The sequence below is a fragment of the Pholcus phalangioides genome, unplaced genomic scaffold (assembly GCF_987345545.1).
Source record: "Pholcus phalangioides strain wild (caught in Gottingen) unplaced genomic scaffold, Ppha-v1.0 ptg000010l_1, whole genome shotgun sequence".
Lineage (NCBI taxonomy): Eukaryota > Metazoa > Arthropoda > Arachnida > Araneae > Pholcidae > Pholcus > Pholcus phalangioides.
In genome coordinates, this window is record NW_028301603.1 from 276,474 (window position 1) to 293,616 (window position 17,143).

At 42.2% G+C, this 17,143-nt stretch overlaps 4 protein-coding genes across 4 annotated transcripts; all 4 read left to right on the forward strand.

Annotated features, from left to right (window-relative positions):
* Positions 1–11,615: 11,615 nt before the first annotated feature.
* Positions 11,616–12,875, forward strand: LOC149080717 (uncharacterized). Its single transcript, XM_089237351.1, has one exon. The coding sequence runs from the start codon at positions 11,616–11,618 to the stop codon at positions 12,873–12,875; it is 1,260 nt and encodes a 419-aa protein (XP_089093477.1).
* A 55-nt stretch (positions 12,876–12,930) lies between these two features.
* LOC149080718 (uncharacterized) lies at positions 12,931–13,494 on the forward strand. Its single transcript, XM_089237352.1, has one exon. The coding sequence runs from the start codon at positions 12,931–12,933 to the stop codon at positions 13,492–13,494; it is 564 nt and encodes a 187-aa protein (XP_089093478.1).
* A 140-nt stretch (positions 13,495–13,634) lies between these two features.
* Positions 13,635–14,432, forward strand: LOC149080719 (uncharacterized). Its single transcript, XM_089237353.1, has one exon. It carries the CDS (start codon positions 13,635–13,637, stop codon positions 14,430–14,432), a length of 798 nt encoding a protein of 265 aa, XP_089093479.1.
* A 159-nt stretch (positions 14,433–14,591) lies between these two features.
* Positions 14,592–16,093, forward strand: LOC149080720 (uncharacterized). Its single transcript, XM_089237354.1, has 2 exons — positions 14,592–15,617; positions 15,884–16,093. The coding sequence occupies exons 1-2, from the start codon at positions 14,592–14,594 to the stop codon at positions 16,091–16,093; spliced, it is 1,236 nt and encodes a 411-aa protein (XP_089093480.1).
* Positions 16,094–17,143: the final 1,050 nt, after the last annotated feature.

The window sequence follows — 17,143 nt, forward strand, 5'->3', positions numbered from 1 at the left end:
TGAACATGCGTGCTTCCAAATGAAAGCAGAAATCCCATATGCAACGCAAGACCCTACATAGGCCAAGCCCATTGCGGTATCGATCGGTTATTTATTTATACATAAGCAGCGGCTGCCATATTTCTAAACACTTTTCGGTAAAGAAAACCAACAAAAGAATGTGTAATAAATATTTATGTAATGTTGATACATAAATATAACTTGGTTAATGTCTTCGTCATGCCATCGATTAAGTTGAAAAAGGGCCCGGCCTTCATTTTAAATCGGAAACCTAACCCTCTTTTTCTAGCGTTCATTTCGGAAGCTGTAATAAAACCATTTTTTTATCTATTCTTTTACGTCCCTATAGAACAGTCATCTTCAAACCGTTGCTCGCGAGCACCGCAGTGCTCCCTGAAGCATCCAGAGTACTCGATGCTCGTGTCCGATTTCATGCTCGGTCAATGTTCTAATTAAACACCTTGTACTGATTGCATTCAAGGATTGAAATTATCCCGATTTCATGCATTTTGTACGTGAAACTTGCCGTAAAGGTGCTCTTCTTTTGATGATGGATACACGTTGTGCTCGCAAATACAAAAACGTTGAAGACCTCTGTTATAGAACGTAGTATCCCAAACGTTGTATCATATCGCCCCCTTTTTCAGAAATTGTTTTCTCTCATTTCCCTCCAACTCAAGTGAACTGATAGGATCGTATGTTAAATCCTTAGCTTTTACAGCCTCCCTGGATCATTCCGTCACCCATCCGGGGCGATATTATTCACTTTGGGGGAAACACTGCTATAGAATAAGGGTGCTCAACCTTTTCGAGAATTCGGGCCACATTACTGGTTTGAAAATGCTACATAGTTTACTAGTACTAGGCAGGTGCAGCAGGTGCACCAGCGCAGGGCCCACTTGGAAGCCACTTCTGGCCCAAGAATAGGCCAACAAGAGCCTAAATGTAAATTCTTGCACAGGGCACAGGAATGACTAGTTACGACACTGTATATGCACATCAATTAATTAATTGTTTTTTTTTTAATTTAAAAATATTTTTATTGAGTTCGTATAGTTGTCGGTTCAAAATTTAATTAGTATGAGGGTGGGGGCAAATGCCCGCCGCAAATGAACACACAGGCCGTGAGACATGATGAAGCTGCACAGAAACTAGGCCTTTGATGAAGATAATAAATTAATTCCAAGTTTTCGATAACTTTTGGAAGCTAGGGATTAGTTTGTTATCTTAAACAGAATAATAAATCATAATATAATCTAGAATTACAAAAAAAAAAAGTCTTACACGCGAAAATGGGAGAAGGGGGGGAAACAAAACCAAATCAACGCCATCTGGCGTCGTAAACCTACACCAACGCGCCATCATTAGGTCGGGTAGTAACGAGCCTAATTTGGTTATCACGAGCAGAAAGATCAGCATCGATCCCACGTTATTATCATTATTAAAAACTGCCTACAACTTCACACATTATTATATCGGACATGATTATTATATTTTTTTCTACTTTGTTATTATTTAATCATCTCGACTATATTTACACCGTCCGGGGGCAGTAGAAGTGAGTGCAAGGTTTTCTTATTTCATTCTAAAGGTTCAGAAGCCAATTCGTAAAGGTCATCTACTCACACTCGTTAGTAGGAAAAGAAGTCTCATGTGTTCATTCTTGCCCACATTTTCTTCCTACTTACCTCTAGATATTCATTGACAGATGGTCGTTTTACACATGTTATCGATCAGGATTTATTGACGCATTAATGTCCGTCATGATGTTTAGACGAATATCATGTAAAGATCATGAATGTCTAAAAAAAAAAAGCTACGTCAATGCCTGTTTAGTTACGAAATCATATCAAAAAATGGTATGAGGAGATGGGTATGGTATGAATCGCGATGAATGTAAATGAATACAAGCGCGAATTTGGGGGGGGGGGGAAATCACCCCTACCAAGAGTCGAATAATATGGGGGAAACTTGTCAGTCCCATAAAATAGTCCATGATCTAATACACCTACCCAATAAGTAGTGTCGGAGTCGCTTCTCCGACACATTGCCCAGGATCCGCCTGCCTCCGCTTCATTCGCAGTTGAAGATATATTCGCGACCACATTCGCAACTGAAGATACGTGTCTCCACTCCATTCTCAGCTGAAGATGTCTGCCTTCGTTTCATCGCAGATGAAAAAAGATGTCTGTCTCGGCTTCATTCTCAGAAGAAGATGCATGTCTCTCCTCTTCATTCTAAAATGAAGAGTTGCCTGCCTACCTTCCTCTGCTCCATTCACACGCAGCAAAGCCTGCCTCCACTCCAATCACTGCAGCTGAAGATGCCTGCCTCGATTCCAATTGTTGCAGCTGCAGATTTCTACCTTTGCTCCAGTCGCTGATGTCTGCCTTCGCTTCGGAGGGGGAAAGGTCAACAGGAACGATCGCCCACTAAATAGCCGAATAATACGGGAAAATTTGTCTGCCCCATATAATACGGGACGATTCAACGAACTTGAAAAATTCACTCCTCCGGACACACCGTCCTGGATCCCCACTTGAATGAATGAATCATGTGGATTTTCGAATTTAGAATGTCTCTGTCATATCTTCGTGATCTCACTATTCACTCCGCATAACAGTTAAAGTGTGACGTGCCTCTTTCAAATCTTAGGCCGAGATTTGGGCCAGTCTTTCGTTAGAAGTGGCAATAATCGGAAACCCACTTGTTCACGATCGAGACTCTACAAGGACAATGACGCATCCGGTAACTGAACATTATCGACTGAAGTGGAATTGCCCTTTGGCGCTAAGTGATCGACCTAAATTTGTGTTTAAATTTTCCACACTATAATTTTACTTAAAAATCAGTACGACGCAGTTAAATGACTTGGACTGGCGACCTGCTAAGTTATGTTGGGGAGCCCTGACACCCAAATCAAAAAATACGAAACCCTGTATAAAATATAACACATTGCAAGCAGTTTTTTACATCGAACTACATGCCCCAATCTTCAGTATATAATGGTGGTGGGATTTCAAAACATCATTTGCATCCTTACTAACCACTTCTGCACGAGTCTTCGACACATTACCCGACGACCTGATGCGCCTCCCCCCACCCAGCTATTTTAATGATTATCTGATTGTTATCGTCTGAACTTCACGGTGGTGTAAGGCAGGTGTAGTTCAGCTTAGCGAGGGCCCTTGGGCTTCAGTGAAATTTTCAAATGTAGAAGATTGGAGACGCATCTGGGCTATAGATTCGAATTGACTGATGCAATTCATGAATACGTACGTGGATCTGCGTACTCCTTTGAAACTCGCATATATTGGACGTCTGGTGTATTATTGGTCACTAGCATGGCATCCCCTTCAGATCCCCTGGGCTAAGATTATTAACCAGCCCTCTGTATTAACTTTGTGTGAAAAAAAAGGAAAAAGATAATCATCCGGGGCACCGTCCTGGAGCCCTGTCTGCCCCCTCCCCTACGGAGGTCATGAGCACTGCACTCCTTTATTTTACGAGACATGGTAATTTTCCTATATTATTAACCTTTTGAAGAAGGGCACGATCGCCCTCCATTGAATTCACTTCAGACATTAATATTTTTATGGGTGAATTTTATGATATCACGGTTATCGTTTTCGACCAAAACTCTGTTAATTGAAAAATCGCCGTCTATCTATCTCAACAGAAGAGGTATCCAACAGTAAGTCTCCATTCAGCAGACAATGTCTGTCTCAACAATGGAACGCATTACAACAATACAACATCTCTGTTGAATCAACCTTATATAAAGGCTTCACGAAAGGATAGAAGACGTGGGAAGTCCGGGTTCTCGACAAGTCATAACGTCTGACAGCTCAGAACTAGTAGTAAGGTTGCGGTTTATGACGATTCAGAGTGCGATAGAGAAAGCTGAACTGCGCTAATTTGCGATACAGGAAGCGAAGTAAGGTCGCCACTGAGGAGTAAGCGATAGCGCACCTGAATCTAGATGCGAGTAGCAACGCCAACGTCGATTGACCGAGCCACCCGGTGTAACTTCCCGCCACGTGGGTAGCTACTGAGCGTCGACCCGCGTGTTGAACTAACAAATATCAGAATGCATGGAGTTACTAGACGTCCTGTTTTTGAAGGGCATGTTGAAGAGTACCGACCGATTTTTCAGTTTTGATCAACTGCAAGTAAAGTTTTTAATAGATCCAAAACATTTTACCAAATTCAAGTAAAGGTGCTTGTTGCAGCCAAAAAAATTGTCAAATTCAAGTAATGTTGTTATCCAGTGGTTTTCAACCCACGGCCCAGTTTCATTCATTTTTGTGAGTGGAAGGCGCAGTCAAACACAAGACCAACGGCAAATGAATGAGGAAAAATGAAACGGCTGATCATTCGCGGCCCAGTATGAATGAGGTCAGGGCCCGGTACTGTTCCGCAGCCCGGCGGTTGAGAAACACTGTTGTTACCTATTGCTAAAACTGTTGGAAAATCACCAATCGTGTGAAACAGAGCAAGTCGCAATGAATTAGTAAAAAATTCGCTAAAACAAGTACGTGTTAGACAATTATGTGAAATGAATTTGACGCATGACTGTAGTCAATTATGATGTTAGGGTTTTGTTCGAAAGAACAAACACTGTAGGGGAATTTAAAAATTTATCGCAGGTGATTTTGAGTGATATATAAATAATATCGTTGTAGGGGTTTCGAAATAATTATTCAAGGGGGGGGGTCTATTGTAGTAAAGGGTATCGTTGTATCGAAAAGAGTTTAACATTAAACTATTGGTGATTCAAAACAAGATTTGAAAAAAAATATCGTTGTGGGGGATAAATTCCTCCGTATCGATAATCGCCAGACGAAATCACTCAGTGATACGGAAATGATTCAAACTGTCCATAGGAGCTGTTCAAGTATAACATGAGCAGTTTTAGCCATTTTTGACCCCTTTCTGAATGACCCCTTTGAATCATATTTCTATTCGAAAGCTGAGTTCTCACGTTCTATTGGATTGAATATAGGTACCCTTTGCAGGTCGTTATATCGGATTAAGAATAACATGGGATTAACAGGGAAAAAAAATTGGAACTTATTGTAAATACATATAACGAGTGTCGACTCTCAGAGGCGTATTTCTGGTTTTGCCGCCTGTGAGCACTTCACAAATTTTGCCGCTCGTCTCCCATTCTAGTCCTAATTTTCTTGAGCACACACTCAATCCTCAAATTCACACTGGGCGCTTTGCTTCCCCCCGATCCCAGCAAATACAACTGTCTCTAAAAACATTTTTGATCACTCACCATAATTCCATACCCTTTGGGTCATTCATATGCTTGCTTGTACATTGTTTTGGTCACTCACATGGTCGCGCATTGTTTCGGTCACTTAAATGCTTGTACATTGTTTTGGTTCTTTGCTCTCTAGGTCACTCTTTTGGTCATTCCCTTGCTCACAGATTCTATAGGCCAAACTTTCATTCGTTCACATGCTACGACACTGTTTTGGTCACTCGCATGTTTGCGCATGCTCTAGGTCAGTCATCTTCAACCTGTTGCTCCTAGAAGCACCTAAAGTGCTCAATGCTCGTGTCCGATTTCTAGCTCCCGAGCTCTTGCTCAACGCTTCAATTTAAACACCGTGCAAAATTGCATTCAAGGATTATAATTATGTGCATTTCAGTTAATTATGTCGAATTAAAGTACGAGGGGGGGGGGGGAATCTTTGTTTGATGATGTGTCTAGGTAGTGATCGCAAATCAAGAAAGGTTGAAGACTCCTGCTCTAGGTCAACTATTAACTTGCACACTCTGTAGGTCAATCCAATGCTCATGCAATCTGTTGGTCACTCTTTTGATTACTCGCTGAACGCTTCCTTGATCTCTGTTACTCTTTTGGTCAGTCAAATGCTCATGCACCCTCTATAGGCCACTATTTTAATCATTGACATGCTTGCAAGCTCTTTGGAGTGAATGACCTAGTCCTTCGTTCTCTGGGCAGAGGGAAGATGATTCATTGTGAGTAAAGCAAATTTTGCCACCTTCTCCTATTTTAATTTTCTTGGCCGCTCATTCCTCAAATTTCTCTTGCCCCGAATATTGCTGCCCTGGGCTTAGCCAACACCTACTAGAGAATTTTCAGTTTTCGAGTGGGTGTTGGCTTAGCCCGCAAAGTCCCCCTCCTGTAAATACGCCATTGCCGAGTCTACTTGCGTAGTTTTGTACTCATTTATTTTTCTAAAAATCATCCGGGGCACCGTCCTGGAGCCCTGTCTGCACCGTCCCCTTATGGAAGGCCATCTTCACTGCATTCCTCTATTTCACGAGACATGGTCATTTTCCCATAATATATCACCCTTCATTGAATTCACGTCAGATATTAATAATTTTCTGGATGAATTTTGTGATATCATGCTTAGCGTGTTCGACCAAAACTCTGTTAACTGAAAAAAATTGCCGTCTATCTATCTCCACAGAAGAGGTATCCAACAGTAAGTCTCCAATCAGCAGCCAATGTCTGTCTCAACAATGGAACGCATTACAACAATACAACATCTCTGTTGAATCAACCTTATATAAAGGCTTCACGAAAGGATAGAAGACGTGGGAAGTCCGGGTTCTCGACAAGTCATAACGTCTGACAGCTCAGAACTAGTAGTAAGGTTGCGGTTTATGACGATTCAGAGTGCGATAGAGAAAGCTGAACTGCGCTAATTTGCGATACAGGAAGCGAAGTAAGGTCGCCACTGAGGAGTAAGCGATAGCGCACCTGAATCTAGATGCGAGTAGCAACGCCAACGTCGATTGACCGAGTCACCCGGTGTAACTTCCCGCCACGTGGGTAGCCACTGAGCGTCGACCCGCGTGTTGAACTAACGAATATCAGAATGCATGGAGTTACTAGACGTCCTGTTTTTGAAGGGCATGTTGTAGAGTACCGACCGTTTTTCAGTTTTGATCAACTGCAAGTAAAGTTTTTAATAGTAGATCCAAAACATTTTACCAAATTCAAGTAAAGGTGCTTGTTGCAGCCAAAAAAATTGTCAAATTCAAGTAATGTTGTTACCCAGTGTTTTTCAACCCACGGCCCAGTTTCATTCATTTTTGTGAGTGGAAAGCGCAGTCAAACACAAGACCAACGGCAAATGAATGAGGAAAAATGAAACGGCTGATCATTCGCGGCCCAGTATGAATGAGGTCAGGGCCCGGTACTGTTCCGCAGCCCGGCGGTTGAGAAACACTGTTGTTACCTTTTGCTAAAACTGTTGGAAAATCGCCAATCGTGTGAAACAACGCAAGTCGCAATGAATTAGTAAAAAATTCGCTAAAACAAGTACGTATTAGACAATTATGTGAAATGAATTTGACGCATGACTGTAGTCAATTATGATGTTAGGGTTTTGTTCGAAAGAACAAACACTGTAGGGGAATTTAAAAATTTATCGCAGGTGATTTTGAGTGATATATAAATAATATCGTTGTAGGGGTTTCGAAATAATTATTCAAGGGGGGGGGGTCTATTGTAGTAAAGGGTATCGTTGTATCGAAAAGAGTTTAACATTAAACTATTGGTGATTCAAAACAAGATTTGAAAAAAAATATCGTTGTGGGGGATAAATTCCTCCGTATCGATAATCGCCAGGCGAAATCACTCAGTGATGCGGAAATGATTCAAACTGTCCATAGGAGCTGTTCAAGTATAACGTGAGCAGTTTTAGCCATTTTTGACCCCTTTCATCATATTTCTATTCGAAAGCTGAGTTCACACGTTCTATTGGATTGAATATAGGTACCCTTTGTAGGTCGTTATATCGGATTAAAAATTGGAGAAAATTTCGGGAAAAAAATTGGAACTTATTGTTGTAGCAGTTATAATGGAACATTTTCACAATAACGTATGGTCGATATAACGAGTGTGGACTCTCAGAGGCGTATTTTTGGTTTTTCCGCCTGTAAGCGCTTCACAAATTTTGCCGCTCTTTTCCCATTGTAGTCCTAATTTTCTTGAGCACTCAATTTTCAAATTCGCCCTGGGTGCTTGGCTTCCCCCGATCAATGCAAATACAACTGTCTCTAAAAACACTTTTCATCACTCACCATAATTGCATACCCTTTAGGTCACTCATTGGGTTCATTTATATGCTTGCTTGCACATTGTTTTGGTCACTCACATCGTTGAGCACTGTTTTGATCACTTAAATGCTTGTACATTGTTTTCGTTCCTTGCTCTCTGGGTCACTCTTTTGTTCATTCCCATGCTCACATAGTCTATAGGCCACTCTGTTCATTCCCATGCTCACATAGTCTATAGGCCACTCTGTCCATTCCCATGCTCACATAGTCTATAGGCCACTCTTTTATTCATTCACATGCTAGGACACTGTTTCGGTCACTCGCATGCTTGCACATGCCATCGCCCAGCCCCTCATCCGGGCAATGGCTAAAATTGACAATGGTCGATAGAGCCTGGGCGGTGCACGGAATGAAATGAAATGCTTCCACATACTCTAGGTGAGTCATCTTCAACCTGTTGCTCCTGGAAGCAGCAGAAGTGTTCAATGCTTGCTCCCGAGCACTTGATCAACGCTTCAATTTAAACACCGTGTAAAATTGCATTCAAGGATTACGATTACAATTACGTGTATTTCAGTTAATTATATCAAAGTTCCCACGGGGGGGGGGGGGATCGTCGTTTGATGATGGTTGCAGGTAGTGCTCGCAACTCAAGAAAGAGTGAAGACTCCTACTCTATGTCACTCATAATCTTGCACACGCTCTAGGTCACTCTTTTGGTTAGTCAATGATCGGGTCCCTATCTTTTTTTGTCACTAGTTTGGTCAGTCGAATGCTCATGAAAGCTCTTGCTAACTCTTTTGATCACTCACTGAAGGGTCCCTTGCTGTCTATGTCACTCTTTCGGTTAATTCAATGCTCACACCCTCTCTAGACCATTCTTTGAATTATTCACATGCATACAAACGCTCTAGGTCATTCAATGACCTAGTCGCGAGCAATATTCAATAGTCCGCGTTCTCTGGGCAGAGGAAGATTCATTGTGAGCAATACAATTTTTGCCGCCCTTCTTCTATTCTAATTTTCGTAGCCACGCATTCCTCAAGTTTTTCCACCCCTCCCCTTCGAACTTTCCGCCCTGGGCATAGCCCGCCAAGTCCCCCGTCCTGTGAATACGCCAATGTCGACTCTACTTGCGTAGTTTTGTACTCATTTATTTTTCTAGGCTACTTTTTTTTTTCCTTTTGGCTGTAATATACCCAATACATCTAGAACAGTGTTCCTTCAATCTATAGTCCGTGACGACGGTATAGGTCAGGCATCTTCAACCTGTTGCTCGCGAATACCACGGTGTTCTCTTGAGCACCAATATCGGATGCCGTAGTGATAAGATGCTCGTCTTCTACTATGAAGGTTACCGTGAAGGTCCACGGGTTGGAATTCGGGCACAGAACATTAAAAAGAAGTTCTTTACCTACCGAGCCTGGGACGACCACCGATGGATGACACCTTCATTTCCCACCCAGCTCCACTTATTCAATAATTTTCAATTGCTGTCATTTCTGCAATATACACAGTTGCGTCATCTCATTTAATTTAATTTTTTTTCTCTCTACAGAATATTTAATTATTCTTGTAACTCGTATATGCTACATATTCATACTGATCAAAGTCGTCTATATCTCAAATAATTTCCCAAGGTTTGCGTGAATTGGCCTCATAAACTCTTCAACTTCATCTGGTCTAATCTCATTATACCCCAGTACAATAGTATTGCTTTTATTATATAATTGATAAGTCGATGACCTCATTTCTGCCTTTAAATCAAGCAAGAGGCACTCCGCCAAAATTTGTAGCGCTTCATCTGACACCAAGTCATAACAACGCGTTGTCACCAGAAGTGGCATTCTCTGTATCTGTATTACGAGGCATGTTTTTTAAGTAAGCACCATTTTGAAATTCTACCGCTGCAGCGCTGTGGTCCTACATCTGTTGGCAAACCACAGACGCCATTACGAAAACATTCGACTATGTTTAAGTTTGAGTATTTAAAATGCCTCCGCATATTAAGAATGCCTCCGACTGTGAATTACGCGCTGTGATTCGTTTTCTTAGTGCTAAAGGCGTGAAAAGCGGCTGAAATTCATCGTGCGATCAGTGAAGTCTATGGAAGAAACATTATGAGCGTTGGAATGGTACGTGGACGATCGGGGATCGTTTTATTTTTGTTTTCTTCCTTTTTATCGTTTATTCTCATTATTACTGTTTTGTAAGATGGCAACAGTTACGTTCAAAACATCGTGGTAACAAGTCGCACATGTATGTAGCTCGCATGCTTTATATTTGAAGAAATTAAATCTAATTCTAAAAAGTCGTCTCATAATTCCGAACAAGCGACTGCGAAGCAAGCCCCAAAGAAATCAGCAGGTGCATATTGTGAAGCGCCATGAAAAATGGTCCGTCGAGCCGGAGGCTCTTCGTGTGTACTTGTTTCGATTTGGAAGCCGGACAGCTCGGTGATAGGAAAGGAAACTTAGTCAACCAAAATAAGCGAGTGTTATCGGTGAGTGAACTAAACTCTTTTCCGTGGCGTTTCTGTTCGAATTAAATCGTTCTCCAATATGCCGAAATCAAAATCTAGTGATATGCTCTCAGAATTCAAGCTCTGGACGAAGGAAATTCGAACGGCGGAGGAAGAGGTGTCAGCCATTTTAGAATCCAATGACGTGTATTTGCTACGGGAATTCAAGCGCGAGCTAAAAAACTTGAATCAGAATCTAGAGAGGTGCTACCCCGATATCGCGAAATCGAATGAATCACTCGGTGAAGTGGAGTATGACGGCTACGTAGAGATGAGACGAAAAATTCACGAGATGACAAGTTCGGTGTCGATGGCTGAAGATAGTTTCAGCCAGCCCAGTGAAAAATCTCAGTCGAAGGACAATAATCTCAAGCTGCCAACGTTCGAGTTACCGGAGTTGAAGGGCGAGTTCGGAGGTTGGCTGAGCTTCAAGGAAATCTTCGAGGGTTCTATCGGCAACAACCCCAATTTATCAGATGTTCAGAAGTTCCAGTATCTGAAGGCGGTCCTGAAAGGTGAAGCGGCGAGATTAGTGTCGGGATTTGCGATTACGAGTGCGAGTTATTCTCAAGCGTGGGATTCTTTGAAGTCGAGATATGACAACAAGCGTGAACTCGCGTATGCATAGTGCGCCAAGATCTTCCAGCTGAAACAAGTGAAAATCGTGAATTCAAGAAACATCTTGGAACTGCTGGACACGGCGAACGAGGCAATACGAAATCTACAGTGCTTGGGACTTGAAGTAAGTGGTCTCTCGAATGTACTGTTGGTGTACTTTCTAAAACAAAAATTGGATGATATTCTAATCAAGCAGTGGGAACTAAGTCAAGGTCAAGATTATCCCGAGTATGATGAATTCATAGCTTTCCTTGAAAAACAGGCCAGGTGTCTAAAGTCTGTCCAAGATGGTCCCAGACCAAGGGAAGAGTCGAAAGGCAATTCTAGACTTGCTTTTTCCTGTGCTACTCGTAAACAAGCTAATGTGTTGTGTATAGTGTGTAAACAAGATCATAAGATCAGTGATTGTAGCAAATTTAAATTCATGACATTCAACGACAGGTGGGTTTTCGTGAAGTCAAATAAGCTATGCTTCAATTGCTTGAGGAATAATCACTCAGCTGCAAAATGTTTGTTTACAACCCGCTGCCAGTGTTGTAAAGGAAAGCACCATACTCTCTTGCATGAATTCCAGGTACAGCCTCCTGTCGTAATACCTACTAGTGAAGAAGCAGCCGTGTCGAGCACTTCCAATGTTTCCAAAGCAAAATCAAGTCAAGTACTGTTGTCTACAGCACTCATAAATATCCGCGGGTGCCGGGGTGATTATGTAAAATGTCGAGCACTCCTGGATAGTGGCTCCCAAACATCTCTCGTAACCAAGGACTGTTGCAAGAAAGTAGGAATGATATTCAAAAAATCTAAGCATTCGATTCTAGGGGTCAGTGATGAAATATGTGACGTTTCGACAGCACAAGTGAATCTGAAGTTCATCGCAAGTTGCGGCAGGGGTCAAATCCATACAACAACAGCATTAGTTGTCGAAAAACTGTCTTCAAAAATCCCCAACTTCGAGATATCCGTTCCTGAGGGAATATTCGGTGACATTCAACTAGCCGATCCTGAATTCTACAAGTCGAGGCCGATCGATATAATTCTAGGTGCAGATGTTTTCTTCGATATTCTGGAGCCGGAACGACTCTCAATTCCTGGAGCTCCACTTGCAGTGAGGACAAAACTGGGATGGATACTGACTGGAAGGGTGCCGGCTAAGGGGACACGGCAAGGACTCGAAATTAGCTGCACTCAGACTCAGTGTTGTAGTGTCAGTGTGGACGAGATTCTCAACCGGTTCTGGGAACTGGAAGCGATTCCCGCCGAAAGAGAAGAATTGTCCGATGAAATGATGTGCCAGGAAATTTACGCTACAGATGTCAAGAGAAGTGATTCGGGACGGTATGTAGTGAGTCTGCCATTCAAATCTACAACTGCTGAGTTGGGAGAATCTAGATCCATAGCAGTCAAACGATTCAAGACACTGGAGAGACGTTTGTCAAGCCAACCCGAACTCAAAAGGAAAAACGTGGACATCATGAACGAGTACCAAGAACTGGGTCATATGGAGCTCATTCCAGAATCAAGCGTGAGTACTCATTGCACTGAGCATTTCTATATGCCGCATCATGGTGTCCTGAGAGAGCAGAGCAGCACGACTAAACTTCGATGCCTCGTGCCAGACGTCATCAGGTATCTCACTAAATCAAATTCTGCATTTTGGTCCGAGACTCCAGGAAGATATCTTTGATGTTCTTATACGATTCAGATCGCATGCTGTTGCACTCACCGCCGACATAGAAAAGATGTTTCGACAGATTCTCGTTCAGAGGAATCACTCCGAGTTTCAACGCATAGTGTGGAGAAACGATCCAAGTGAGGAGTTGAAGGACTATAGACTGACTACAGTTACTTATGGTACAACCTGTGCTCCGTTCTTGGCCATTCGAACAATTCAGCAGCTGATTCAAGATGAAGAGCAACAATTCCCAGATGTTTCAAGGATTGCATCGAAGGATTTCTACGTCGACGATTTGCTGACCGGTGCTGCAACCATCAGTGAAGCAAGGATGTTGATGAACAAAATGATAAAACTCATGCAAAGGGGAGGCTTCCAGTTGAGGAAGTGGAACTCTAACATCAAGGCGGTTATGAATGACCTTCCCCTGGAACTTCAAGGTTCTACAAATCTGGTTCAATTCGAAAAAACTCCGTTCACAAAAATTCTGGGAATTCTATGGAATACATGTGTGATACCTTCAGTGTTCAGGTTGATGAAACTTCCACAGAAATCCAAACAAAAAGACAGCTCCTATCCCAGATTGCTAAGGTTTATGATCCTCTGGGTTTTTGGAGTCCGACCACCGTGATCCTAAAAATTCTGATGCAAGGTCTGTGGAAGGATCATAGGGGTTGGGATGAACCCTTTGATGCCTCATGTCTTGTCGGATGGAGAAAAATTAGTAAAGAGTTTTCTCTCCTGAAGGTCATTTCTGTTCCCAGATTTCTTATGGGGAGTACAAGAACTGTCAGGAGTATGGACATTCATGGATTTTGTGATGCATCATGTAAGGCATATTCTGCAGTTTGTTACCTTCGCACTGAGTTTACAGATGATGCAGTGAATGTAGCCTTGATACGTGCAAAGACAAAGGTTGCCCCATTGAAATCTACAACCATACCACGTCTGGAACTGTGTGGAGCAGTGTTGCTGGCTAAACTATCCGAACGAGTGAATGGAGCTTTGAATTTGAAAATCAACAACACAATTCTGTGGGCTGACTCGAAGGTTGTACTTCATTGGATAAAATCCGATCCCACTAGGTGGAGGACATTCGTCGCGAACCGAGTGAAACAGATTCACGTATCAAGTGATCCAAATCAATGGCATCACGTTCCCGGCAAGGAGAACCCAGCTGATTTTGCCTCCAGGGGGTTACCACCGTCACAGCTGAGAGAAAATTTCTTGTGGTGGAGAGGGCCAGATTTGTTAAGTGAAAGTGGCTTGGTGATACCATCCAATTCCGACCCTTCAGACCAGTTGATGGAGGATGAATCGGAATTAAAGAAGTCGGTGAATGCAACCCAATCTCACGAAATCGTGGAAGAATGGAGTGTGATCAGCAAGTATTCATCGTTTGTTAAACTTCAACGTGTTGCTGCTTGGAGTCTTCGTTTCATCCACAATTGTAAATCCAAGAACAAAATCGTTGGTTCACTAAGTGCTGCTGAATTAAATGATGCTACTCTAGCATTAGTTCGGATCGTGCAGAATTCAGAGTTCAAGGACGAACACAAGTTTTCTTGATAAGAGAAATCCCCTTCCACCCACAAACACATTCTTGTCACTAAGTCCATTCTTCGATTCAAGGGGTTTGATACGAGTGGGTGGTAGATTGAAACATTTAGATCTTAGTACAAGTGCCAAGCATCCATTGCTCCTGCCTAAAAATCATCATCTGAATCCATGGTAGTGGAACATTTCCATCTCAAATACCTTCATGCTGGAGCTGAACTGGTTCTCTCAATGATTCGACAGCAATTCTGGATTACGTCGGGTAGAAGCACCGTAAGAAAAATACTCAACAGGTGCATAACCTGTTACAGATTCAAGGCACGACCTGAGCCGTTAATGTTGGGTAATTTACCCGCACACAGAGTCTTGCCCTGCAGACCGTTCCAAAGAACTGGTGTAGACTTTGCCGGACCGATTACAACGAAGCCGATATTGAAGAGGTCGAAGGTTCGACTCAAGTCATACTTAGCGTTGTTCGTATGCTTCACAACAAAGGCAATTCACATTGAAATAGTGTCAGAGCTAAGTACTGCAGCTTTCCTTGCAGCATTTAGAAGATTCATATCCAGAAGAGGGAAGCCCACAGATATGTATTCGGACAATGCAACCAACTTCAAGGGTGCTGCCAATTATTTAAAGGTGCAGTTCGATTTCTGTAAATCTCAAGATGTACAGAAAGTTATCTCTGAAGAAAAAATCAGTTGGCACTTCATTCCTCCGTTATCACCTCACTTTGGTGGACTGTGGGAATCCAACATCAAATGTTTAAAGCGACATCTGTTGAAAACGTGCAAGGGAAGTGCTCTCACTTATGAGCAATTTACTACTCTGACTGTCCAGATTGAAGCTTGCATGAATTCAAGACCCCTAACTCAACTCGGCCAAGATCCAAACGAGCTGCAAGCTTTGACTCCTGGACATTTTCTCATCGGTACTCCAATGACTGCTGTACCCGAAGGTGATGGTGAGGTATCGGGAAGTCTACAAGCCAAATGGGCCAAGATACAAAAATTGCAAAAGGATTTCTGGAATCGATGGTCCAGGGAATATTTGACCAGTCTTCAACCAAGGATGAAGTGGAAACGGGAAACGTCAAACATAGCAGTCGGCGATCTCGTTATCTTGAAGGAAGACACACCTCCCCTCAAGTGGCACTTGGCTCGAGTGACCCAAGTCTTTCCAGGTGACGACGGAAAGGTCAGAGTTGTGGAAATCAAGACTGTCATTTGCCAGTCGATTATTGACTGTCACCTTTTTGGGGCGGGAGTATGGACGATCGGGGATCGTTTTATTTTTGTTTTCTTCCTTTTTATCGTTTATTCTCATTATTACTGTTTTGTAAGATGGCAACAGTTACGTTCAAAACATCGTGGTAACAAGTCGCACATGTATGTAGCTCGCATGCTTTATATTTGAAGAAATTAAATCTAATTCTAAAATGTCGTCTCATAATTCCGAACAAGCGACTGCGAAGCAAGCCCCAAAGAAATCAGCAGGTGCATATTGTGAAGCGCCAGTACGGAAATGGGTTAGAGCTTTTAAACATAAGCCGCACAAATGTTCATGATGAGGAACGAAGTGGGCGACCTTCTGTCATTACTGAAGATTTGGATGCAGAAAGTGGACGAAAAATTGAGGGAGAACAGACGCATTGCGATCTCGTCATTATGTAATGAGTTTCCTCAAATTTCCAGAAGTGTTCTCTATGAAATTGTGACCGAACGCTTAAATTATCGAAAGTTGTTCAATGAAAAACAAAAGGCGTGGCAAGTTGAGTAAGGGGGATCGTTTTGCTTCATGACAATGCCCGCCCACACATGGCTAATCGAACCAAAGATCTCATCGCCTCATTTCGCTGGGAACAACTTGATCACCCTCCCGATATAGTCCCGATCTAGCTAGCACCCAGTGACTACCACATGTCCCTACATTTGAAGAAGCATCTGGGTGGTCAGCGCCATGATGACGATGACGAGGTCAAAACGGCTGTGTTGCAGTGGTTGTCAAATCAGGGGGGGGGGGGGCAGACTTCTATGAGGATGGGATGCAAAAACTGGTTGTACGATACGATAAATGCCTTAATATTGGTGGAAATTATGTTGAAAAGTAGATTAAGGTACAGGCTTTCATGTAAAAAAGAAATTAAGGAAAATCAACTTACTTGTTTTCTTTTTAATTTCAAAACGGTACGTACTTAAAAAACACGCTACGTAATTTAGGTCTAACATACAAGCCTCTGAACCCTGCCTCCGAAGCGTGCAATATGGATGTCTCAATAGTTTTGAGATATATTTTTTTCGCAACTTCAGGCTTGCGTAGTCCCACGTTACTTTAATTCTGTGGCATTTGGTCAGAAAATGATAACTCCAAAATCACATTTTTGAGATAGAAGCAATTTCTCTCATTGTCATTTAAAAATCCAAAATAAAGCATACACACAAATACAAATGAAAATATCATACATCAGAATGTTGTTTAGCCATACGCACGTATTTGTGCATTTTTCTCACTTCCAATTACTTATAATTAGCAAGACCTACTTTTAGATCAAAAAGCCATTTTTTGGAGTTATCATGTTCTGACCAAACACCACAGAATTATTCTGCGCAATTTGAGTGAGAATTTGAATACTTTTTCATACATTTCATTGAAATGTTGTTTAAAGGTAAATTTGTGATCTCTTCTAACGAAATTCCCAAATAATTGAGGTCATCTACACAAGT